General features: G+C 43.1%; 1 protein-coding gene across 4 annotated transcripts in view; it reads right to left on the reverse strand.

Moving 5' to 3' along the window:
* Positions 1–27,579, reverse strand: part of LOC117208878 (CUGBP Elav-like family member 4) — a 535,997-nt gene that overhangs the window by 465,702 nt on the left and 42,716 nt on the right. For 3 of the 4 annotated variants that reach the window (XM_033450368.1, XM_033450366.1, XM_033450372.1), the window contains exon 2: positions 19,871–19,953. Coding sequence is in view for 1 of the 4 variants with exons in the window: in XM_033450364.1 (XP_033306255.1) it covers positions 13,791–13,847 (57 nt within the window). In the remaining 3 variants the exon portion in view is untranslated. Of the gene's footprint in view, positions 1–13,790; positions 13,943–19,870; positions 19,954–27,579 lie in introns of those variants that run through there. The other variant, XM_033450364.1, reaches the window with a different exon arrangement.

A 27,579-nucleotide genomic window follows, 5' to 3' on the forward strand; every position in this document is an offset into this window, starting at 1 on the left:
CAAACGCGCGACATTGATCTTCCCACCGTGGATACATAGGGGGATATCGAACATTTCGAGGACAGTTTGCACGGGACGAACATGTGTACAACAAATCCTTTGGGATTATAGGCCGCATGGCTGAGGACGATGTTGAAATATGTCCGTGGGCAACAGATATCGCGAACCTTTGAATTACGACGGATTCGTAATCGAACGTTCGCAGTTAATGGCCGACTTGATATAATACGTCGTATCTATCGTAAACTACAAATATACTTTCCGAACACATAAATGCCATAACGTTCGACATGCCAACGATAGAATGTAAGTTGTGTAAAGTGCAGGAAGAAACTGCCTGCTATAGATATCGATACATTACGTTTCGCGTAATATAGAGGGTGGAGCACTTAACTTTATCACCCAATACACATCTTCCTCGTTTTTGTTGACGCGATGATATATTTGTGGAAAAAATCGTTCGAGCCAACCAGGCAAATATTATGATTTACGAAGCACGCTTATCGCGATAAACATTCTTCAACTATCCATCGACTTTCTTATATTATAATATGATATAGTATAGTATAGAAATATTTTACGCTACTAAAATTAGATCGGGATATCAAATTTTATATCCACAACGTAATACACGCTTGCTATTAAGTTATATCGGTTCTAAAATTACAATATTAAATTAGCTTCGAATGGCATATTTATACGGACCGATTTAAGAACCAATTTTTACCGATTCTAATAGAGAGAAGCGACTTACGTAGCTTATCGCTCGGAGTATCGATATTCTAGATCGAAGAAACTTAAAAATTCTATTAACATATTCGTTTAAGAAATTTTTCCCTCTTTAGCTGCGTCGTTACATTTGTATTAGACGTACCCACTCGCATTTGAAAATGCTAAAACGATCCTCCTTTATCAATATTTAAACAACGTGTCTAAGACGACGTTTGATCTACGAACGATCCAGTTAAAAGATTTGTAGCGGCACAGGGGTCAAAGGACGACGCGACCTCTTCGCATAAACCTCTACGGATTACGCTTTCCATCTACTAGCAATACGTTTCATTATTTTTGACTACGTTTTACAATAGGGTCCAAGTAACCCTCTAGAACCATGTTTCAAGCTCAAATCGAAAACTTTCGCAGTCATAGAAACGTTCGCGGAAACAAATTAGGGACAGCGACGTTTAATCGTTGATCGACGATATTTGAAAATACACCGGTCGGAAATTCTAACGTGAATGTACGAGAAAATCATTAATCGCGGCCTGAAAAGTAATGTTGGTCGAATAAGCTCGACGCGATAACGTTTCGGGAAAAAATACAGTTGGCACAGATCCAGTCGTGTTTACTGTTGAAATTTGTCTTTGTGAGCTGGCTAGAAACGCGTGCACACGGCACACGCGATGTAACACGTACAATACCGAAACCGTGGGTCGCCTGAATTAAATATGCCTTCGTCACAGACCCACCTTTGCGGCTTTGCTGGTATAAATGCAATCTGGTGCCGTGAATACGGTAAATACAGAATAGGCGTAGGCTCGTGTGTACACAGATTTCATCGCGGTATAAAAAAAGAAAAACGAAAAAAAAAACGCATTTTATTTATCCCGGTACATAAAGACTCGTCATATTTCATGACATGTAGCATCGAATGCTTGCGCTGAATGTCGTCGTGCTTCGAATATCGAACTTTTCGTTAGTCTAGCTCGTTAAAAGCTGCTCGTCCGTTAATATCGAAATGCAAAAGAGATATTACGGACGATCGTTATGTATACGCAATTTTTCCGTCATTTTGTAGCCACGCTCTTAAAAATGGTTCTTTCTTTACACGACATTTTACGGAACTTTGTAATATTCGTTGTACATACGTTTATTCGTTTTAACTCGATCGAGAGGAGTAAAAAGGAGTAAAAAGCAATGTAAACTTTTTGCGTAACGTTAAGGTTACAGAGACGAGATATGGAAAAATATACGAGAAAATGAAGGTGACCGGTAATTTCTTGGGGAGGGACAAATTGACAAAATAGGAGCAAGCAGTGGCGAAAACTTCGTAACCTAAAATGATAACTGCTTTCTGCGCGAAGTAACGCGTCGACAAGCCCGACGACGAGCGACGAGAAGTGCGAGGTCCTGCAATATTCACATGGCCCCTCGCTAGCTCTTCGCTCGCCTCTGTGTCGACCCTCGCGAAGAGGGTCTCCCTCCTCATCCTGCTGGAACACTTCATTTATCAGGTTCCGACATCTCGTCGGGTTGCCTGGATTTAATTACCCGAAACAAGTCGCCGAAGGGGATGACTCTCTGGCTTCTCTGGCAAACTAAACCAGAAAAGACAGCGAGGACGAAATGAAAGTACCAGGACGAATCGATCGTCGAGAGAGACAGGCCGGATATCGTAGACGAAACGTTGAAAGTGCTATAAATTACCGACTCGACGATCCTTTTTGGCGGCTCGCGATATTCGAACGCCAACCGTTCGAATACCAAGAAAGTTCGAAAGTTCGTCGTACGTATAATAGATTCCCTTATCGCGAGTATAACCAAGGGAAAATAATTATTATGAAGCGTACCATGATTAAGTCAATTAAGCAATCATACCGCCGTTGATATTACATCTTCCTCCGTCTATATCCCAGTACCTTCTCCACAAAGGCGAGTAATTATACAGGAACGAAAACTTTGTCGAGAGTTGAAGAAGGATGCCGGGGGTAGGTCGATTTCGGTGTACGCGAGGACAGTTTCACGCTGTGTCGTTGTAATTCGACGCGCGTGGCGCGGCAAAACCGAGCACGATTTGTCACTTTACGTCGTCGGAGATAACGGTTATTTACGGCGTTCGCGTGATTGAACTGTATTTCATAATCGCACTCCACTAAACCTCCATAGCGTAAAACGAAAGTACAAGGAGAAATAAAATAAAAAGGGAAAAAAAAACGAAAAAAAAGAAGGAGAGAAAAAGAAAAAAACGAACGTTTACAGTGGCACCAACCGGGCAATACAAGAACAAGATTAATCGTTTCTACTTTAAAGTAGTATTCTACGTGAAAGAAATTCCGTTTTTTCCCATTAGCGCTTCGTAAACTTTTCCACAGCAGCTCGATGGAGCTAGTTGGTTGGTAGGTAGCGAGGCCACGCCGGTACGCTAATGGTAAAATCTATGTCGTACATGACGCGATGGTCGTTGTTGTCGCACGGAAAAGCAACGGGCAGCGAGCCGCTAATGGCGTTGAACAAAAAGCTAGCCATAAACCTACGGTGGAGTGTAGCATCGTGCAGGGGCTGCGAGAAGGGTGTCACCGGTAGTTGATATCGCCTACTTCCGGCACGACTTCGCACACGGCAATTCCTCCCAGCCTAAAAGGTCCAATGCTCGTTTCCTTTGTGTACGAATTCCCAGCCACTATCACCGCTTCGCTAAATAAACGCTGCATCATTAATCCACCGGCTGAACTTCCTCGCCACTGCCCGCGAATTTGTACGACAATGGGGCTAAATTTCATGATTCCATAAATCACCCAGACTCGCGTGCTTCCAATGGTAATTACAATGACCGTGATTTTCAATCGGCTACAGGTCCGAATTTAAATAACACGGAAGCTCATTGTCAAATCGAACTAACAGTTTAACGCGCGAAACTTGGAGATTTTATTTTGTTCGGCATTATTGTGGAAATCCCTGCTCAGCGTTCGATGTAATTTTAATCGACTCGATTGTTAAAATAGAGTTGACCCGCGTCGGCAACGCGATATTTCGCGCGTGTCGTTGCGCAGTGTAGAAAATTATGATCGTTTCCCTTTAACCGAATGTTCTGATAATCTATTTTACCGTGTCGAAACAAACGAGCAAAACGAACAAAAACATACAAAATAATCCCGTTCGATGATAAACTTTTCGGTATAGAATCGCCGAAATTAAACTATATATCGATTAAGTAATAACGGAATATCGTTGCGAAAATAATCGTGTGACATTTCGGGTAAATTAGGTAATAACGGTAAATTAGTAAAAAGTATAATTGGTCAGAGCAGGCTAAAGATTATTCAACATCGACGATCCATCGATTGTACATCAAATGTTCCGACACTTTACTTTCTCATAGGTGATTTAAAGTTGCGCGTAGTAGGTGCTTCGTGGCTCGCCATATTTCGCAAAACGAACGGACGTTGCAACGTTGCGAAACAATTTGTCGTGTTATTCGTAACGTTTCGAATAATCTTCGGTGTTTCTTCCCATTTGTAAGAGACAGGAAATTGAACAGAACGTGAGAGCTGGGTAGAATTGTCGTTGCGCTTGATTCGTTTTTAACTCGCGATAAACCTCTGCGTCTTTTCGTGGCCGTAGAGACGTTAAACAAACCGGTGGAAACGAAATTTGAACAACGTGGCGTGGAGCGGCGTAGAGCGAAGCGGTGCTGCGGGCCGAATCCGGGGTCTGGATGCCGGGGGGCGGGCAGTCGACCAAAAGTGTCTTTGATTTCCGGAGCGACCAGCGAGGGAGAGTTGCCGGTACACGAGAATGGCGCTTCATTGTTGCCCGCGCAAGTACGCAATTAATTTCTGTCTGCGTTCGCCGCGGGGGAATGCAAATACGCGGGGAGATTTTGCCGGAGTAATTCGGAAGTGGCGTGGTATACCGCGCGCATTATGCCGCTTTCCTCCTCTCTTCCTCTTCTCTATTCTCTCGTCGCGAACCTCTGTAGGCAGTCCGCGCGCAGGCTTTTCCTGGCCTGTTTACGCGACCGACAACGTTTCGTGTATTTCAGCACCGTCTATACACAGTTATATCGTAGATGCGCACGAAACACCGTCAAACCCAGCCCCGTCACCGACGATCTCCCGAGGACTCGAAAATCTCCATTCCTTTTGTCGCTTTCGAACTTTCGATGAATAAATTGCACCGTAATTGCCATTTTCCTTCTTTCTTTGCCTCGGTTGGACTTTTCTCTTAAACGGTAAACGTTTCAAGACGATTCCGCTTCATATATCTTTTATTGTCAGTTATTATTGTCAAATTCCATTATAAACCGTGGCTAATCGGTTCAACTAACACGCGTAAATTTCAATAACGGGAAATTTACTGTTCCAAAATGTCCGCGCTTCTCACCTTATCCGAGAACGAGAGTATAGAAGAACGAACAACGGTGGGGCCTTTCTTTCCGCGACTTCACTCATTTCCGGGGTGATCCGCGTCACAAAGGCAACACGTTCCCGCTTAGTTTACCATTGACGAACAGTTGGAATTTAAAGTCAACTCCGACGATGCCCGTAACGGTTGCATCAATGGGCGTCGAGTTGGCACCGACGACGACGCGGTTTCACTCAATTGAAATTCATGGGGGAACGAATTTGTGGTTACGCGTCGTGAGAGGTAAGGAACAATTGTCGAAATACACGCGACCCAGTTTCCATTTACGTTTGTAACGGATAGGTGCCGCTTCAAGAACCCTTTTACAGTCCATGTTGATGTGTCGCGGCGCGCTATACCGGTACCGTAGTCATAGATACGCGAACAGTTCTGAAGCGTTACATCCGCAAATTGTATTGCTAATGCAACCAACATCTTCCTTTGGTTGCGACAGCCTTGCCTTTTAACCGTATGTCGCATCGATTTTACTACCGTGTGCGTTGTCGCGTGCCACTTCTGCGAACGAATGTTATTTTATGGCCCGGTTTGCCGCATGTTTAAGCGGAATGAATCTGCAATCAAAGTAACTTCCATGCAGATGCAAGTTGGTAAACGGCACAATAATCGGCGCAACGTGTGCGCGTGCTGCTTCGATTAACGCTTTCGTCCGAGTAAAATTTACAATGGTGCGTATTATCATTTCTAGTATAATTACGCCGTGTTCCTATATGAATGTAAATAATATGGTTGGGCCACCTCTGTTCACGGATGCAATTGGACACGCTGCGAAATTCATTATGATTTATTAAGTGAAAACCGCAAGGTAATTTAACGATATATGTAACTCCATGCACGTTGCTCGTACGAATTTGTCTGTACTTATCAATCGATTGCGAATTCTTTTTATACTGCATCGGAGATGAATTGTATTGTCTGTATATATGTATATACACACAAATTGGTACCTTTAGTTAATTTATATAAACGAGGTACAGTTATAAACGCGATAGCTTCTAGAAATAGATTCCAATATCGATCACGGAGCGAAGGAATAAGGCAATGTGTAGGCGTGTTTTACATTCGATTGGACAAAGTTACGTTAAACGTTGGATAACGTCAAAAAGATACGGAAGAAGCGTAAACAAAAATATCGAGGATGAAGATCGCCGATTAAACGTGGCCACCGGCTGAAGAGCATTAATCGTACACGAAACGGAGAAAATAATTTAATTTGAAAGTAAAAACGCGATCCGCTTTGCAAGTCTGATGGTGGCCCATTGTTTCCGAGCGCCACTAAGAATATCCTTCTCTCGCTCCTCTCTCGAATGTGTCCGCTTTTCTTCTCTTTCTCCTCGCCCTCCGTCGCCGTCTACCGTAGCCTCCTCTCCTTTGTATAATCAAAACTCTCGAACAAATTTTCATATTGTTTGCGATTCAATTGGACAGGCAATTTCCGAGTCGTCTTTGAAAATATCTTCTCTCCTCCGTCGTCGATCCCGCTTCAACTTGTCCGCTCTTCGCCACTTTCCCCGTTTTCACCTAAGTGCACCGCAAAGTATACGTACTTAGTCAATGAAAACAAGTCCATGCTCCTCCGCTATTTATCTTCTCGATCGATATCGGTTCGTTATCTTAAATCCAACTTTTCCCGTTCGTGCTTTTACAGCGCACTTCGGATGACTTCCCTAAAACTATCGTTTCACCTTTCTTGCCATCGAATCAAGCAGCCGATCTTTTTGTGTTTTCCGATCGTTTGACGATAACATCCGCGTTCGCGGAATCGTTTTCGATGAATAATATAATCGAACGATTTAACCGAAATCGATATTTAACCACGTTAAACGTGTGTACTATCAATCTTTAATCGTACAACCGTTGCACCAAATTTAACAGTGTATTTGCACGTACAACGATCGTGTGTCATTCCATTAATATTGCCACTACCAATTTCCATAAACGAGAAAAGAATCCTTAATGAATGTTGTCATTTATCTGTCCAAATTATCGAACAAAAAAATGTCGTTAAAGCGACGCGTGGAACGTTTACGGCCTCATTATGGTTCTATAAGAAGAATGGAAGTGGTATGAGACAGTGACGGATCAGACACGGAACTTATAAGAAGAAAAAAATACAAATTTATTATGGTTTCGCTGGAGCGACGTTGCAATAGTTACATTGTGTTTCTCATATAAACAATTTTCATCGAGACCCGAAAAAATAACCTATACCGTCCCCAGCTGCCAAACACTGAGAAAGAAAATTATACTAATATCCTGCAATTTAAATCTGTACAACCAACTGACTGGTCGTATTTATATATTTGTGTGCGTTCAGATCGTAGATAGCAAGTGTAGTGATATGAAATCGCTGCAGCCAGGATGTAGCATAGCCCAGTTGGTGCGAAGCCAACAACGACGACGCGAACGAAACAAGCGAAATATTTATAAAAACCGCACGTTGTACTTCCACGCAGTTGTTTTATTACTATAATTCATCTCTCGCGGTGCACGTCGCATATCTCTTTGTCCGCGCTTTTCTTCCAACTAACATTTATACATTTTTAATCCACGCTGGACTTTGCCGAATTAAAGCGAAAGATAGGTAAAAGGAATATCTCGTGTAATTTTAATTTTAACGCGTTTAAAATACCCGATAATTACGCGTCGAACGATCGCTATCACGTTCGAAAAATTCATCTTCGTTATTTTCACCTGCTTGACAAGTTCCGATAAATCTTCGCTTCAGGATGGCTGGGATGTCAAAGGGAATTCGTCTAATCCGTGGAAGTTGGGAATATTATGTCGGAGGTTAACCCGAAACAGGGTAAAGGGCATTATAAATAACGAAAGGATCTGGAAAAGCAGGTCGCATTTCTCCCATTTTCTGGACGTTCCTATGCCAGTGGTGGCAGCCTGGACACGTCCCTCTCTGACGGAAGGCAGAAGGAGAACCAGATTAGAACCCGACAATCAAGCCAATTATACACTCCGGTGACGCTGACCCAGCTCCTCTTCCAGCTTCTCTGTGTCCACTGTCTCTTTGTTCCCTCTTCTCCTCCCTTTCTTCGTTGAAACCTACAAGGTTCCGGTTCCTGCTACGGCAACCGGTACTGCGGTCCTACTCTGGAAACTCATCAGACCTGCCGTAATCCCGATAGCGAACGAGACCCGAACGAATTGCTAGCGAAATTAAGCAGCTCGTACGAGACACGTCGAATATATGAGAAAGTATATTGTTCCCAAGAGGAGATATCGAGACAGCGTCACCGAAACCGTATCCTTTCCTTCGTCTTCGGTTATATGAAACCAAATCTACAACGTATGCAACACGAAACCATAATTTAACGATATTGTATCCCCTCGAGTAAAAGAGCGTCAAGTTAATACGAGTGACGTCGTTTAAACACAGTACAGATACCTCTACGTGGAAAATGTTCGACTCTCGTAACGTTGAAAATCGCAAATCGATTTTTGCTTCAATTTTAACGTAATTACAATTTTACGAAGAGATCGGTCGCTCTCTAATCGGTCGTAAACGCGTTAAAAAACGAATTCGGACAAAGTTGGACGAACGTTTTACGAGTACGGTTGGCGAACTAATGTCGCTAGTTTCACTGGATCATTAACAAGGAGAAATCGTAGATAATTATTAGTTGGAATTACAAGGAAGTAATGCTGGAAACGAGGTTTATGTACGAAGATGAGTTTACTTTTGCAGGTGCTGACCATGCACGAAACTCTTTAAACGTGGCCATAGGCGAGAGCGGCAGTTTAACGCGCTCTGTCATTTGACCTGCATGTAGGAAAAAGTGGATGAGGAGAACGAAAGGAAAAGTGAAGAACTTGAACGGTAACCTCCTCAGAGACGTTTCTCCCCAGACCGGAACAAGACGAGGAAAGATCGGTGAGGGTCCATGTCTAGAGAATCTACACTGAGCGGCAGATTGCAGCCCAGGCCTTTGGAGGATCATCAAATTAGCGGAAGAGTCTTTGAGGGCACCTCGTAGAGGTGGCCAACTTGGCTGGCTCGTCATACTCTCTCTGTTGGAATTATGCCTCCCCTTCTTACCTCTTTCGCGACCTTTCCGCGAATAGAGTTGCAAACTTCTGCCTTCTCCCTTCCAGGCCAAAAGAGACAGAAAAGAGGCACATCGTACCCTCTCGTTTTTCTTTCCTGGCTCCTTTCTTTGTTTCTGTCTTCCTTCCTTCCTTCCTTTCTTTCTTTCTTTCTTTCTTTCTTTCCCTCTTTCTTCCTAATGCTGCCTCTTTTACTACTTTTACAGCTACGACGCTAATGCCAACTGAATGCAACTGAAGAAAATTTTCTCCGGAGCTTCAGTACCCAAAACGACTGAACCGACCTACGCTTTCCGCACCGTCTAGATATAAATGAGGGAACTTTCAAAAGCTGCCGAGAAAAGACGTTAGAACGAAACAGTTTCAGTGGTCGAGTGTCTCTATGTGACTACGTTTATGTATCGTTGGAATAATTTTTGAAGTTGGAACGTTCCTTAGCTGTCTCATGTTTAATTCTTTCGTTCTTAAGCTACTTTTCAACCCATGTACCGTCAACCGGCTATTGTACCGCTAGACTCGATCAGCCTTTCAAACTTACCAATGCGACGTAACGCGATGACCCTGGTCTTGCTGATACCGTTGGAATATTCGCGAGTTTAACGTATTTCCAAATTGTTTTGTTTTTATACAATCTCGCGCCGGATGTTTGACGCGTTTAAGCGTACAAAGATTTATAATAATCTTGAAAATAAAATGCCGGTACGATGGAACCAGTAGAAAATTTGGACATACGTGGCAAAGTTAGCTGCCGCGATACGGATATTTTTAACCCAAGGTGGATACGCTCGCGAGCGCGCGCGAAAACGCGCGTCTGTCTACACGCTCGCTAAATGCACATGCATACATGGATACACATAGAAAACGCGTGAATGTTTTATCGCAAGTTAGCCCTTTGCTACCCTCATGCAATTTACTCCGAAACCCGTATGTCTGGCCTGCAGCACAGAAACTAGGGCAGAAACACAAAGCCTGCCCACTGCCTGAGCGAGATACCAGTAACAATACCTAAACGCACAAGGGAAGGACGCCTTTTTCGTCCTTTCCAACCTCTCGTTTATAGGAACGGGTTTGGTTGGCCTATCGCTGATAAAATTGTAAAGCCCCGGAACTGAATATTTTTCCACTACTTGATGCATCTAACCTTGTGGCAATCGTCCGCTTTGTATTGACGTTATGCAAAATCCTTTTAGACCCATATTCAGATTAGATACGTATATATGAAAAAACTTTACCAATCACGTGTCTTTTTATTAATTCATTAACGCCGTTCAGCAAGTTATCTTTCTGGAAAAATATGTTTTACTTGCATCGGTCGGCCGCTGTATACATTTCATTTTAAATCATCGTCCTGCGCGATGTAGCAACAAAAAGATTCACCAGGACTGCAACGTGGCCGATAGCTATACAGAGAATCTAGATCTTGCGTTAGAAATTCATAGTTACGCGTGGTTCGCTTGCCTTGCTACTCGATTCGATCGATATGACGTCACACATCTTCGTGGTAATTTTAACCGTCCGACCGAACGAGGACCGAGAACATCGAAGTCGGATCTCCTTCGAAAAGTTAAGGGAAACGCGATGTTAGCCGGCCTGTCTCACTCGCCTAAATATTTAGATTGGTCACGTGCTGGCAAAGAGATGGCGAGATGATTTAAGCAAATGCGCGATTCGACGAGGGACGAATACACGATCGGAAAATTTAGCGACCACGGAAAGCAATAAAAATTGCTTTTCGTTGAAAAATCCAACCGACATTTCTTCTAATACGTTTATCGTTCAGAGGACGGTTAAACAACAAGATCAACCCATTACGGATTAACGTTGCACCCGACTCCACCTATTTCGTAATCATTGAAAATGCACTCTATAAAGTGTATACAGCGTTTTAGCAGGAATTATTATTGTTTATTTATTGCACACCTTGATCCGCGCGGAATATCATAAATATTAGATACTAATCTTATGCCAGCATGGAATATATGAACGAATAATGCATTGTATTATATTTTTTACTCTACCACTACTAGTATTAGTATATTCGTTACAGTTACTATTAAATTACTGAAAAGTTGTCGACAGCGCTGAAAATACACTAGTCGTTTCCGAGAATGAGTATCGTTGATAAGTTTTCGGTAGTTTAATACAATGAAATTCACTGTTTAATACTTTCAAGATTTACGACTTTGTATATACCTCTTAAAACGAATTTCTCATGTTTTTAAATCGTTGGATTTAGAAATGATACCGAGGGATTAATGTTATTGCTTCTCCAACAGTAAAGCCTTTACCTTTTTTCTTACGTTTTTCCTTTATACTTCTTACCGAGTTAGCTATGGCATTTATTCAACAATGTATTTTATTATCCAGTACCGCTGAGGAACCGAGTTCCCGACACTTGGTGAAGAAAATAGGTTTTAGTTCAAGAACGAGGGGCGCGTCCTTGTTTGTTCTACCATCGGTAAAGAGTTTCGCGCAATTCCTATTTTCCGCATCTTGATGTTTTCCATGGTTACACCGAGGCAAATAAAGTTTTCTCAATTTCCACAACCGGTGCCAGCGTGTGACTGCAAGTACGTCACCTACTTCGGGATCGAGGAAAGTCGATACCAGAGAACGGTTCGAGAAATCTTGCTCGAATATCGTCGCGATTCATTGCCGAAACGAGCTTCGTCCGATCAAACTTCTAAAAGTGGGATATTATTTCCTTGCCGTACGAACGCATTCAATTTCCGTTTCATATTCGTTCGTTTTTGTCCCCCCTCGAATGCAAAAAACTAGTCGCGGATGTGTTAGTTTAATTTTTATGCTCGTGTTTATAACCTCCAGTAGATTTCCTGGCAAACGGAAAACGTCCATAAATGGTCAAGCTTACGAAACATTTCGATGAAAAAGATAAAATTTTTTATTTCGCATAGTTCGTAGTTACGTAAAGTTGGATAAGACATATTTTTGTAATGAAACTTACAAATATCAAGAACGTTCTCTCTCAAAATCTTCTCAAAATCTCTATTCGCGGTACGAATTAAAAAACGACGGAACAGAAAATTTCTGAACGAAATGCGCACCCTTCGCGAATCAGTTCCATTGTCATCGAAGATAAAGGTACTTTGACATCGCCATTATCAAACGGTTAAAGTACGAATGGTTGGAATCGAAGTCCGTTTCCCCGAGGGGGCTGGTCCATTTCGAGTTAAAGCGCAGCACGATCGCGCGCCCGTCAGAGCGTCGAGTCATCCCGCAGAATCAAAGCTCTGCACAAATTGGCGTGCCTGATCAGGTTAGTAGGAAGACCGACCACCCCCTTTATCGACGCGTGGAATTTTCAATTTTCCAGAATAATCGGCCGAGTGCGTTTCGCCGTTGGCTCTCTCTCTCTCCGCATACACACGACGCGAGAAAACGCAGTTGCTTTGAAACCACGAGCGTGCCGTGAAAAGTATAAAGGTCGCGGGCAGGTGGATTCTCGAATCGCTAGCGCCAGAGTACGCGGATGAGTCGATAAGTGCCGGTTCCCTCCATGATTTGCATGACAATCGGATAGTCATCCGTCCAGTATTGTCATCTATGATCGTCGCGAAGTGGATATGCCCGGTGCATTCTCAAAGGAAAAGGCCTTCGTTTCCTACCATACCCACAAGCGTGTGTGCTTCATCCGAGCTTTTATCATGTACCCCGGCTCTGTCTCTCTATTTCTCTTGCCGTTCCCTTCGTGCACACATTCTGTACGGCATCCCGTCATGCTCTCGACCTGGCAAGTTGAGAGCCCTAATTAAATTCAGTCTGGGTACTCTTACCGAGCGCGGTCCATCGTTCATTAAGCGTCGGATCAAAGTGATATTCCCGTAAAGTAGTTCCACTTTGTGGCGAGGGTTCACCCTGCCTATACCTATCATCCCTTACCTTTCCCTTTACCTCATCCCAGCCAATCTCGCGGAGACAGCACCCCGACAGTCCATCGGCGTTTACTCTAGAGGCATAGGTGAATCTTTAACGTAACCATCGTACGAATGATTAATTACTCGATACACCGACCGTGGTCACCTTGCTGCTAGTTAACTATGTTTTCGGTTATTTTCATCGTATTCGAAAGATTATGGAAATATCGCGTTCCCCTGTTTCTTCGACGGGACATATTCCCGTTATCGCAAATATATCAGGAAATATTCTTAGCGCGGACGGATGCTACGAGTTTTAGGTATATACGTATTAGTCGCGAGAAGACAAACTGACAGCGATAAATAGCGTGAGAAACTACTAAATATATTAATAGACAGGTATTTAGCGCAGTTGGCAATATATTTCCTCGATAGTTTCACATTATCACGAGAATGCCCTTCGCGTCCTCGTAGGATTAATGGCCTCCGAATGAGCCATAGAAGGCAACGACGTGCAGCTGTTACGCAGCGGCACGGTGAGTAATTAGCGACCATAGCAATTCCCTGATCGTTAATAACGACGCATTACATATAATATAATAAAATTAGAAGCGTGGCATCCACGATTAAGGACAGCGATGCAACTTGCGCGCGCAATAAGACCGCTTTAGCGCCTCGAGAAGAAAAAAACAAACGAAGAGTAATGCTCCGTACCATCATGAATTCGTCGTAGAGGTAGGAAATCTCCGGGTAGGTTATAAAATCGACCATGATGTTGTAGCACGAACGTGTCAACGAATTATCACTGCTGTCGAATGTCGAACTATAAAGCACTATAACACTGGAACGACAGAGCGACGCTGCTTATGAAACATAAACGGACTATGGATGAAATAGCTGGTGAAACGAAAACGTGGCTTTGGTAATCAAAGTTCTCTGCCAGCATTCGTCGAAACTAGGAGACAGGATGTATCTCGAATGCCGGCGTGTTACTTGGAACTGCTACTGCGCAGAATCACTACACAGCACCGCTTCACTTACAATACTTCACAAACACTTGGCGCGATTCAATTTCTCCGGATATAGATAAAATCGAGTGCCTGTAATCGCGCGTAGACTCGCACCTTTCGTCACATCGATATATTTACTCTTCGTTAACTAACCGGTCTTTGAACATTTTTATACCAACACCCAAAAAGGCACGCAGCACCAATGCCTCTGTGATTCACACGGCACTAAACGTTTACCGGTGTTTACGCGTAGCGATGTTTACGCGAGCGCGCCGCGATCGTTTTCGGACTTTCTCAACCGCGCACGAATACTTAAGGATCACTGTTGTTAATTTCACGACGGCCGCGTGCCACGTATTTTACCAGGGCCGATATGTACCAACTCCGGCGAAAGCAGAGGAAAGAATGGGAACATAGAAAGGCACGGAAGGGCGCATATAACTACGACTGGCTTATTGTCAGGGCCGTATCGTGGAAGTAGAAACGAAAGGTCCACGAGACACCCGCAAGGATAGAAATGGGCAGCTTTATGCGCAGACGAGAGATAAAAGAGGGACCAGAGTAGACAGATATATACACGTATATATAGGTATATAGAGGGAAACGAGGACTCGCAAGCCCACGCTTGCGAACGAAAGCACAAGGGAGAGTAAGCTCGGTCACTGAGGCGTCGCCACTCGGCTTGCTTCCTCCGGAGTGACTCCCTCCTTTACTTCTAGTCCCCTACCATTTCCATTCCATCCCTCCTTAACCTCCTCCACCTTCTTCTTGTTCTTCCACGTCATCTCTGTCTTCGCGTCTTTACCTCGCGAAAACGACCTTCTTCGCGAGGCATAACCACGGAACTTTCTCCTAATTGTTTGATAGCCACCGTTCCGCTACGCCCCTCCATAATCGTTAATATAATAATCATATAATTTAACGAACGCCATAGATGTAGCTCTCCGATGTAATTGGTGACTGAAATTTTTAGAAACATCGTGCCTTCTTGCTCAAGCGCCAGAAAATCGTCTGTCGACAGTCGAAAGATATCGCCAGGCAATCTAGGTACATACATGCGTTTCTCTGCGGATTTTCCGCCAACAACGTATGCGGACTGACTGCGAACACGTGTCTACGGGCAATTGTCTGTCAATCTGGACTAAGCTTAATTCCATTACTCTCTTGCACGTAACAAATTACTATCGAGCGGAGACGGTCGAAGATTAACTGCGTCGAATTAAAGATTACACGCACGTTCGAACGATAGCCGACGTTTTCTGTGCGACTCCAGGGCTACACGGTGCTTAATGAATTACGAATAACGGACAGTCAGAAGCATCGAAATCGCAGAAATTTCGTTGGAGTCGAGGGCGGCGCAGGTGCACGCGTAAGTTACAAAAACTTCGTTAGGGAGGAATGCAAACAATGCCCGATCCGAGCTGTTCGGCTCTTTTCTCTGCGTTTTTTTTTTTTTTTGCTCCTTTCCCGCTACGCTCCAGGCTTTGCACGCGTAAGTATCGTTTCCCTCGTGAAAATTCGCGCCAATTCAAAGCGCCCCGTCGTCCCCTTCGCTCGACGGGCGTCATTGACAACTAGTCGGAGTTCAACGTTTCTTTCCTGCGAGTTAGCGAACCCTGTAGCATACCGCCGCCAATTACACCCTCGTAAATCGGACCGCCAATTTGTCAGTCGTTCGCAATCCGTCCTTCTGAATTTCTGATCGCACCTTAGTGCGTCGTTCTAACCTATATTCGCTACTTAATTCCGCTCGTAATTTCGGCGCGATGAAGAAGGGCTTCCGACCGCAAAAATATCGATGATTAGCGAATAGCCTGGAAAAAGGATCGTAACTTTTCCACTTCTATGTCTCTGTTTTAATATCTATTACGTACGATTTCCATACGATTCTCTGAATAAAAATAAAAAGATATTCCTTCTTATCACATCCTATGTCATACGTATCCCTGTTTATAAACTTTTATGTAACTTTTTTGAAAAATCTAGCAATAAGGATATTAATTAATTTCATTAAATATATACCACTAAAACTTCTATGTAAAGCATTAAAACGTAAAAACTAGGAGCATCGTTCTCGTCCGTACGAGACTACTTGTTTCGATTCAACGATATTATTCCTCGACGCTATATTCGAAAAAATTAAATAAAGAACGTTATATTTCCGATCGAATTCACCACTGAGAATCTTTCTGTCGCCGGCAAAATACCACCGAACAGCGGTAACATCTGGCGATCTGTTAATGTAGAGGTCGACTAGACCAACACTGCAGCCAAGGCGGGGGCTGAGTTGACGAGCAAAGCAAATAAACAGGAATTAAATCTGGAAGGCTTTATCGTAGGAAAATGCTCCGAGATTTCTCGTGGAAAAAATATATATCGCGTACAATATAAAATAATATAATATGTAACGTAAAAAGTGAAACGGTGAGTCACCGTTGGCGATGAATTGTCGGACACGTGAAAAGCCCATTAAACCTTACGAAGAACCCATCGAAACAACGATGAGAGCGATTCGGAATAAAGATTAGCTGTAGTAGCTTAATTACACGATTGTATATCTGCGAAGAATATTTCTAGACAAGAAACAAGGTATGACTACAGCTAAATTCAGGACCGTTCAGGCTCGTTCACGAGAAGATAAATAAAGGTCATTGTAATTGAACGTTTTGAAATAAAAAAATTTAAGTTAAATCTAGAGTGAAAAATGACTCAAACGATACAGATTCGATGATTCATAGATTCGATGGAAAATACTATTCATTATATTTATGACTAACAATAAGGATCGGTAAACAGTACTTTTTATATTCATAGATATGTCGTTCAATGTAAAGAAAATCTATATTAGATTTAAGATCGTGTAGATGTAATACTATTTTAACTCGTCAAATATGTCGTTGTTTTTAGTAAGTCTATTTCACATACATACATATAAGATACAGTTCCATCGACTATACGAAACACGCACATACACGTACATCTTTTCTCTCATTTATAACGCAAATTAAAGCGGAAATTGCGCGTAAAGAACGAAACGCACAACATTGCCATTACATCAATAACGACGTGTGTCCTCGTTTTATATGCCCCGAGGTAGATCGATGTAATATGAAAATTGGGTGCAATCCGAATAATAAATAATAATTTTCCATTTAGCAAATGAAAAGAACAATTTGAAGCGTGTCGCGTGGAAAATCAGCGCGTCTCTTATTCCAGCCAACATGGAATTTGGATCTACGATTCCGTATTTTCATCTCTAATTTCCAGCAAAATTTAATCTGGTTCTGGTGACACACGACGGAAACTTTCGGAAAGATGAGCCCAGATTGTAAGTCATACATGAAGCAAGTTTGTGTAAAACAAACGCGGCCGTTAGGATTAAGTTTGCCAGGAACAATGATTTTCGACGTAGTCAAATAGCTGGAACAATTCGTCAAACAAGTCTGCCGCTATAAGTCGTGCACGCTACAACAGAATCCGTGAGAAGTATCGCGATAACGGCCGGAAGTGGGATACCAAATACTTTCTTTCGGGGTTTCGTGCGAGCGTGAACAAGCGCGTGCGCACGTGCAACGATCGCTTCCGTAGTAAGCATAGGCTAAGTATAGCCGGTTAGCCACGGGCATTGTTATTGCTTGCACAGCGGGAGCGTTCGCTCGCGATCCCTGTTTATGAAGGGTCCGCGCTGCTTGCCCGAGTTATGGTCTCAGGTGCGTCCGAATATTACAACTTGGATCGGTCAATCAACAAATGACCAACGTCCTAAATATAGGTCGGACGTTTATTCAAAACGCGTATATAGAATTGTAAGAAATTCCGAACTCGATTAATCCTTCCGTTTATAGGGTACGAACGTTTATGTCCATTGAACAAAACATCCTCGTAAATCGGTAAACGTAAACAGGTATCGTCAGCCATTGCTGGAAGAACATCTAAAACAACCTATTACCTTTACGTATACCTTATTTATAACAACAAACATCGTTATACCTGTTAAAAAGCTAAAAGGTTTAATCACCTTGCGTTAGATTTAATCAACGACGTTAATCCCTTGTATTTTCGAACAGCTCGAGTTTCACGAATAAACTACAGCGAAGTATCTTCCCCCGACGGAACAGCATAAAAATGTCAAAAATTTCGAAACGGTCCACGTCGATGGACACTCACCGGAACGCTCGAAGCAATTGAAGAGAATTTTTTTTCGTGTTTGGTCAGCCCTGTGAGCGTGTGCTCGGACGTATGCCCGTAGCGACGCAAAAATGCGTCCGTATATACCCGTATATGCGTCTGCTGCCTCTTCATAAAGTCATAACTCAGCCAAGCCCCCGGCACATCTCTCGGCATAACATTTAAAACGATTTCCGCTGGCAGCAGTGCCAAGACCGGAGCTGCGTTGTTTCGGGGATAGATTAACGAAACATAACGCCAGTACTCGCTACGGACTTCCAAGGGGTAGCTTGGATAATGGGAAGGGGCGTGTTGGCACTGCTCTGGCAGTTAAGCAGTGTTCAGTGCCGGTACTCGTAGTCTTCAGCCCCTACGGTTACGATCGATGGAAATTTTTAAGAGAGCTATAGTCCATTTGCTTCGAAAATATGCAACAAGGTAGATGATTTCATTCGAGGTTAGGTTTGTCAGTGAGATTTGCCAGTGAGATTTGTCACGCGTAAACCGCCCAGTGATATCGATTAAAAGCCACATATGCCGATGAAGTAAGACTTTAATTAGCAGTTGCGAGGATTAAACGGTACGAAATTCATATAAAACTGGAATAAGAATCCGATGCTTGGTGACATTTCGATAAACCACAGAGACAATCGTTCCCCTCTTGTGGGTTATTTATACTGTTGATCGTTTTCAAGTTGTAGAAGGTTTCTTCGCGCCGAAAGAACGAGTCAACGGATTGATTCGATAGAATTCTCGTGCGATCGCTGTTTCTCTCGGATCGCTGCTTGCGGGGAAGTCCCGACGTTCAAAGTAACGCGTACGTACGTATATACACGTTGGCACATAATATCGTTATGAAACGCAGCATGAAACGCAGACGCGACTAGTTACGCGTTTCCTGGGACTAACCGTGAAAAGAGGAACGCAAAATTCTCATATTTGTCGGGGATACGAATGCGTATAGCCAGCCCTGGCATTTGTAGAAGGCGCACGGAAAGTCTGATGATACATCGTGGACTCTGCGAGTTGCGCCCTCTGGTCCCCCGCTCTCCTTTCGACTCTTACCATCGGCCCTCCATTCCCTTCCTAACTACCCTTTCGGCGTTAAGAGATTAACTTGTCACGCCGGGCCATTTTAATATTCCGGATCGCGGGGTGAATCGCTGGAATTTGCCTGGAAAACGGCATACGGCTCCGCCAGCGATAAGTATCTGTTAACGTCACTGCAGCTTTGCCCGCTCCCTTTTTTTCTGCGTGAAACTGTACCGAATAAAAATTACGGCAGTTCATTTTCGCGCGCGTTCGATGGCTATTCGATGAAGCGTCGCAAGAAACCGAGACAGACAATTTTTTATTTTCCAAGTTCACCGTTGATTCGAACGGTCAAAACGGCCTTTAGTTTACAAACGAATTTCACGATCAATTTTTACCGAGCAACTTCCATACATATGTTCGCGAGTATGCGAGTATTTCGAGAAACGCGGACACTCGTAAGGAAACATTTAGATAAGGCAATCACGGGTTGACGTAACCCACGTACCATACAGTAAGTCGGTTCACCGGTACGCGAGAAAACCGAAAGGAGGTAAATTGTGTTCTAAATGTGTAAATACTTACCCCTGGTAAAGTCCGCTTCTCATGCAGAGCGTTCTGGGCACTGATTGCGCTGTCACGACTATAGTAGGTGAGAAATGCACAGCCTGAAACAGAGTAGAAAACAGCAACAGTTAATCAAAACTGGGACAAGATTTTACCAGATTGCTGGGAAATAAATGGTCGATAATTATTCGCATTCTTAAATCGTTATAATTCGTATACACTTTATTTCTCATCACTTTTTAAATTAAAAGCATCAACCGCAATTTACGCAATGATGCGCTAGTCGATCGTTTCTTTCCCACCTTACTATTCATAGTAATTTTCGTTCAATTCGTTAATTTCTCTTCAAAGGCCGAGAATCGAAACAAAATGTAAGCGTGCACGGGAAACGTTCGTGTGAATTCCAGTAAGAAACGCAGATGGAAAAATATCGTAACGTTAATCGCAATCGCGGCGAACAAGAATTACGTATTTACAAGTTCTGTGGGAAATGAAATCTATATGGCAGGTTTATCTGGAAGGTGATAAAGTGCACCCTTGGCGTCAACCTTTCGCATGCGTTCACCATCCGCCCAACATTTACGTGACGCGAGTCAATGCGTCACAGTAATTAGATATAAGCGATTGAAACTTTTCGCTGCATAATTACTGGCGCGGCCACATTAAGAAAACTTCTGCGTTATAATTTTTTCAACGCGTCGTAGGCAACGTGCGACAAGGAAAGGGGTGGCAAGGCGTCACAGAAACGTTCGCCGGAAATGTCCGTACATCACGCAGTTGCGGAGTCGACTGAATTCTTCGAACTTTTTGGTTCGTCGTACAGGAATGAACGTGACGTTTCCATGGGGAAACTTGTTGGATAACCCTCCCGAAGATCGTTTCCTGCTAAATTCGCGAACAACGTTTCACACACGACGGTTGTCGAATCTTGACGACGATCTATCAAGAATCAAAACGCATTATCGATCGATAATCGTGATATTATATTAGTTAGGTCGACTGTTATATTATGCTGACGTATCTCTCATCTGTCTTTTCGTTATGCTATCAACATTGTTACAGAACATTGTTGAGAACAAGTTGTTGTCTCACAATTGTGATATAAATAATAGCGTTATAAAGGCATGATAAGTAACTTTAAGATATATATGACACAGTATAACGGGATTTTCCGATCGGATGAGGTTAACGAATCGATTAGAAAAAAATTCGAATTCGTCGAAAAGGACAACGCGTTTTAATCGAATCGTTTATTCGCGCACCGTCTTGGAAATCTCCTGGAGCAGCGGAAGTATCATCGGCATTCTCGCCGTCGTAAAATTAATTTTCCAAAACGACTCGAACCAGTTTAAGAACCGACGCCGGTATAGCGGGTTAAAACGATGGTAATTAACCCTAGAATTGGACGGTGGCTGAACCAGACCATTATCGGCTATCGCACTGTCGAGCAAACCTCCTAGAACCGCCTTCCTATCGGTCTGAGGATTTATTCAAAGGGCCTGTTCGCCCTATCTGATCGCCATTTGACTATCTCAACACACCGAGATGGATGTAAGCAAGCACGCGCGCTGCGAGACTCGTGGACAGAACTCGGTCTAAGATCACTTACTATTTACGACACGACATTATCGTGACTGCCCGATAGCCTTGATCTGTCTATAATCACGACTGCCACGGATACGGAATCCATTAACTATTCGTTTTACAGATAATCAGGATAGTTTCGCATACATAGAAACATGCATCCCTTCGTCGTTGGATTCCGACTGGATTTCTCCGAAACTTCTCCACCGTTCTTTTCATTTTACGCTTCGATGGACTTTGCGATTAATTTTGTGAAAGGAACAATAAATCAATTCTGGAACATATTGTCGAAGTAGACATTTATGTGCGGTCCCTCACAGTACGTCTACCAAAAAGACATCAACGCCTTCGCCACACTCCGTGGTCAGATCCTTACTTATTTCCAAGCAAAACTGCACATATATGAAAATTTCATGCATCACGTGTAAACGATCTTACGTGTCATAAACACGAGATTCGTACAAACCAGGAGCTATATAGGCAAAACATGAAAACTGCTAAAAAATAAAGTGCACTCATGAATAGCAACATCTGTAGATTTTACAACTTTATCGTGACGCTCTTGTTTCCTAACAATCAAAATTTCATACTTTTGGGCAAGAACTAAAAATGATTTCGTTCGCACTCATGTCACAAGAAACAATAAAACGTAATAGAGAAATTAATTATTCCTTCGTTCCTGGTCTATTCTTTAAATGAAATATTGAATATTGAATAAACAGATGGCAATTAAATATGCAAAAATCTACCCGCAGCACCGATTTCGATGATTTTTTAACACGTTGCGAATCTCAACATTTTGAACAACTTTTGCCTATACGCAAAACCGTCGGCCGACCGTAACTTCCAGGATATCTGCGAAAGAACTGTCCGCAGTGTCGGTATCTTTTATAGGTTTGGATTAGATGTTGTCATTTTGTTCTCGTGGAACGGCCAACAACCAACCAACGCTAACGCATACGTCGTCGCGGATGCACAATTATAGGCAGAATTCACTACTGTGATACCGGACACGTGCAGTGGACAGTCGCAGCGAATATATAACTGCGACGGAAACTAAGGCCGTCCGACAGTTATGTGCGTAGGTAAAAGCTGTTCAAAACGTTGAATTTTATAACATATCGAAAAATCACAGGAATCGCCATTCGAAATAAATTTCTAAATAATTATCTAAAAAGATTATGCAAGATTATATCTCGAAAGGGTAAATATCACATTTATATCGGTATGTGAATGTTTCAACGATTTAGCTGTACCGATACTGTTGTAATAACTCAAGGTAAATTATAGCTATTCAGATATTAAATTAAAGTACCGTGACTCTATTTCACGTTCACTCAAGTAACATTCTCTGCAGATCGGTATTGCAAGTTATGCTTTCAACGGTATACCTTCGTGTCATAAAATCTCTTCTACCGACAGATTTATCAGCGTTGTTTCGTAACAAACAAACAAGCCTGCTGGCAGTTTGTGCACGATTGCTCGTCACATCGTTCGAGCATGCAAAATTCAAATCGGTCGTCGGTGTTGTCGTTTCACCGAGCCGTGCCGCGAAGCTCGAGACGTTTTAATCTCACGGAGACTCGGAGGATGCAATTTCGTCGCGATAGCAGGTGGAGTCGCTGCGGCAACAGTTTCTTAGCGGGGAATTACGTCGTCGCGTCGCGTCGCTTTGGAAACGAGAGCAACAGAGAGAGGCATACACAGAGCGGGAAAGAGAAGGCGGGAAATACCGTGGAAGTAAGGAAAAATGACGCAATAAGAAAGACGAAGGTGTACAGTTGCCACGGTGCTGTAATTTTTCATGTAACGCGACACGTTGTACGCGCATCGAGATCCCCCTTAGTTATCCGAAGGTGTTGCGAAACGGTGGTATTCGCGCGTAGGGCGTCTAACCTAGCCCGCATAAAAGCTCCGGCGAAGGGTGGAACGGAAAAGGGGAAACGCGTTAAAGAAGAACGAAACTGGTCGTCGTGTTGGCGATGAATCCGAAAGTTTGCAAGGGGTCGTCGCCGGCGGTGGTCACGCCAAGTATTCGCTGTCAGATATACGCTAGCCCGACTTCACCATCCCTTACCCCTGCTGCCCCGTATCGTCCTGGCAAATGGGAATAGACCGAAATATTTATAAACATCGCCGGTGCTTATCTTAATTGCATTGGGACAGGTTGCATGACACTCTTATTCTCCGCGGCTAATATCCACCGGGAATAGAAAAGTTCGTGAGCCATACGCCCTGCGGGGCTTCAAGGCGAATTAGCTTCCGTGGCGTATCAAGAACAAGAGCGACCTTTCTTCCTACCTCTCGCGCGCGCTTTCCTGAGCTTCCGCCCCGTCTTCCGTCCGAATTAAATCTATAGATAACGCCTACAGCCATACACGAATTGCCAGACTGCGAGACAGAAGCTAAATCTACTTTTCCGAAATTTGCATTTACTGGATATTTGCTTTCTCTCGCGAGGTACATCATTTCGCGGCCAGTTTCATCCAAATGGTAATTAGATTCGATGCTGATGTTCGCCAGCTAATTTCCAATTTCCAATCCGTGACAACAAAGAGAAAAAAATCGGCCCCGTTTCGATGACACACTTTATATTCGCTTAATTTTCATATCACAGTGTATTCGTCTATTTGGCACTACTTTTTTGGCTTCCTTCAAATACATTTGGATTCGAAAGCCCGGTATGCAAGTGCCAACTTCCATCCTTGCCAACGTTGTTCCTACGAGCATACCGAAGAATCAGGTTGAAACGCAAACTGTATTGCTTAGTTCTTCCAAGTTCCGTTACGAATACATCGGATCATTGCAAAAACAATAGACAATACATACTCGTTGTTCGAAACGATCATTAAATAGCCATTCGAGATGTCGATACGTTCCTTTCATTAAGGTTTAAACAATTAGTTCAATTAGATTTAAACGAGAGATTCGTTCCCTCTCGACAGACGCATTTCACAGATTCGTCTTTATTTTTGCGCTCGATTCTATTTTATTTATATTCGTGAGTGGAGAAACGAAGCGTAGAACGTTGCGTGCTGCTTGAATTTCGTGCACGATTCTTTTTTTTATTCACGCACGTTCAAACGTCCCCAAGAAATTCATCGAGGAAATTACTCGATTGGTTCGGAGCGCAATTGCTTTCTGAATTTCTGTAGCCTCTGGGCAATGCTTATCGCTGGAAAAGATCGTCCTATCGATCACAATGATCCCCAGTTTCGATATTCGCGACGAAAAAAAGTCGAGAAATCGTCGTGCTAATATCAGTTCATTTAGTCTCCGTTCTTCTTATCTCGTCGCGCTACTATTTCGAAAATTTATAATATTCCCCTCGAATTATTTAAGCGTCCAGACAGGAAGAAGAATGCTAGGTATAGCACAACGAGACGTTTAAACGAAGAGAATAAGACAAGAGAAAACGAGAACTAGAACGAGAATATGAAAGGCACGTGTTATCTTCCAAGATGTCACAAAAGTCAGGTATTCTGCAACGCACGGGCAAGATATATTCGTTAGAGGCTATTCAAGAATAATGTCGCGTTTTTATCGTCTCTGCACCGTGGGCCGAGAGTAAAATTATCGCAAGAATACACGATATATGACCATCGACGAAACAATCGCGATCACCCTCCAACTACTTCATTTTCTTCTCGCTCTTAAAAAGAAACGCTCTCGAAGAAAGAAATTAAGGGTATCGCGCTAGCACGCGTTTGCAATTGCGACAAGGTTTACGATTAGTTTGACAATAACGCAGTTTCGAGCAATCGCAGGTCATCGACGTTTGAAGATCGAAGGAAAACTAGAAACAACGTCACGAGACAGCTTTATCGAGAGAACGAAGTTCTAAGACTTGAAACAGTTAGAACGGAAATGATTAACGAATTTTCAAAAATATTCGAATTATTTAATATTCTAATTAAATTCGAGATATTATTGGAAAAAACAACATCTATTATCATCACGTCCATTTACACTGTAATTACCCGCCATTAACTAATCGTAAGAATCGAATAATTTAACGCGTCCGACTGATGAATCGTTATCGAAAATACAGACACTACCTATGTTGCAACATTGTAAATTCAGCGATTCAATTATTCCGTTGATTCTCTGTATAGCATGACAGGTTATTGCGTGCTAGTGGCAAAAAGCAATGTCCTATATTACGCAGTCGGTATACCTCGGCTATCCCCGATGGTACTTAATTCTCGCTATGCGAATCTAATTAATTCAATTGGGATTAATTATCCTCTACTACGAACGGACTCGCACCGATGTTCCTCATGGCCTCAACGTGGCAGACCAATTTGTAGAACGGCTGCCTGACGGTCGCGAGGTACGTATTTCGCTGGTATTACGCTGATTCGCAATCGTTCACAGACGAGTCGATTAAAACGACGCGGAACATGCCTGTGCAAAACGAGTTATTGTTGTTCCGGTCGCGCCGGTGTCATGGAGATCCGCCCAGATATCATATGTTAACACACCTATATGCATACGCGGTTCGTTCGCATAGGTGAACGATTTGACGCGAACATTAAACTCCGAACGACCGATCGTTCGCGTCTAGACGCCTCTAACGCTCTTAAATATTTAATCGTAAAACTGTCGTAAAGCTGGTGTGAATTAGCGACGCCACGTCGTCTCCGTGCCAATCGAATAAAGAACCGACTGGCAACTTCGGCCCCAAGTAAATTCATCTTTACGATAATTGGAGCTGGTATCGGTACTCGGGAAACGGTGAAACAATGTAAACATCGCAGGATAATCGAGCGCGTGTTTCGCGTAACGCGAATGCTCTCGAGACAGAGTTAGCGAGCTTGAAAGCCACGAGACCACGAAGATCATCCAGCTACGCAGCTTTCGTCTATAAACTTACCGATGTGTATCGATCACGAACGAAAGGCTAAACAGGCACATACGATACGGATGGACAAATAGACAAAAAGAGGAACGATAGGAAGAGACGTGTGGAATATGGACGAAAGTTGATGGCGTCTGACGACCGTCCGACGTCGACAAGGGTGAGGCGAGGTGGTTAAAGGGGATTCAAGAGTAGAAGAGCGTTTTATTTGCGAGGCAATGCGACGGCTAATACACCAGTCACTGGACAGCGTCCAAGTCATAAAATGGATTTTATGACGCCGATCGATACAACGAGATCTCTCTTTCCCTCTCTTCGACGTCGTTGTCCTATCTCCGTTCCTCTCTCCCTTTCAATGGACAACTGCCGACGCCTATGTCTGCTGCCTATACCCCTCGAGAGACCACCACTCCTCCAGTCTACTTCGTTCCGGCAAACTCAGGGTAAACCGAAGACGGAATATAATTCGTTTGTGCGTCGCATGTATTCATTAATGAAAAAGTTTTCCATTCCTTTCTTACCACCTTTTTCCTTTCGCTCCTTTATTCGTCTCCTACAAACCACTCGTATTTCTCCCATTCCCAGACGTTTACACGTCTCTGTCTACATAGATGTTGGTCTACCGACGCTCCCCGCATCTCAAACTCGTAAAAGTTGAAAGACACGCGTTACGATATACCGTTATAAAGGATGCCTCTGACGTATCAGCGATCCACGAGTCGTACTTCTAAGTTTCGTATTAGCGATACTACGTTTAGCACTTGATACGCGTATTAACGTATCTTTGGACTTTGATGCTAAACTACTTACGCGTATTTGTACAATTACATATTGTATTACATATTGGCGACGACCACGTGTTAAAGGCCGTCGCGTTGGCGTCATTTAACTTGGCGCTACCAAGACTATTATACTATATTAATTGTTATTAATTTGACTAATTAATTACTATTATTATTAATTATCTCTATAATTATCAGGACAATATTCTCAGACAATTTATGGCAGGCACTTTGGCCGCGAAATCTGGCCAATGAGCAAACGTGATCGCTTAGAATGAGAAAGAAACGACAAGCGATACAGCGTCGCCTTCAAAAATAGGATTACCGCTTGTAGAAGAGGTGAACAAGAAGACAGGGATACCTTCGGCAATAGCATGGTATCAACCCAGAACTTTGAAAATAAATGCATGCCTGAATGAAATTCGGCCGTGCAGTGCTTTGCACTCTGAGATAAACATTTCTAAGATGCACTTCCCATCCTTGGGAACGATCAATTTTCC

Source organism: Bombus bifarius, unplaced genomic scaffold, assembly GCF_011952205.1.
Source record: "Bombus bifarius isolate JDL3187 unplaced genomic scaffold, Bbif_JDL3187 scf7180000008163, whole genome shotgun sequence".
In the NCBI taxonomy this organism is placed as follows: domain Eukaryota; kingdom Metazoa; phylum Arthropoda; class Insecta; order Hymenoptera; family Apidae; genus Bombus; species Bombus bifarius.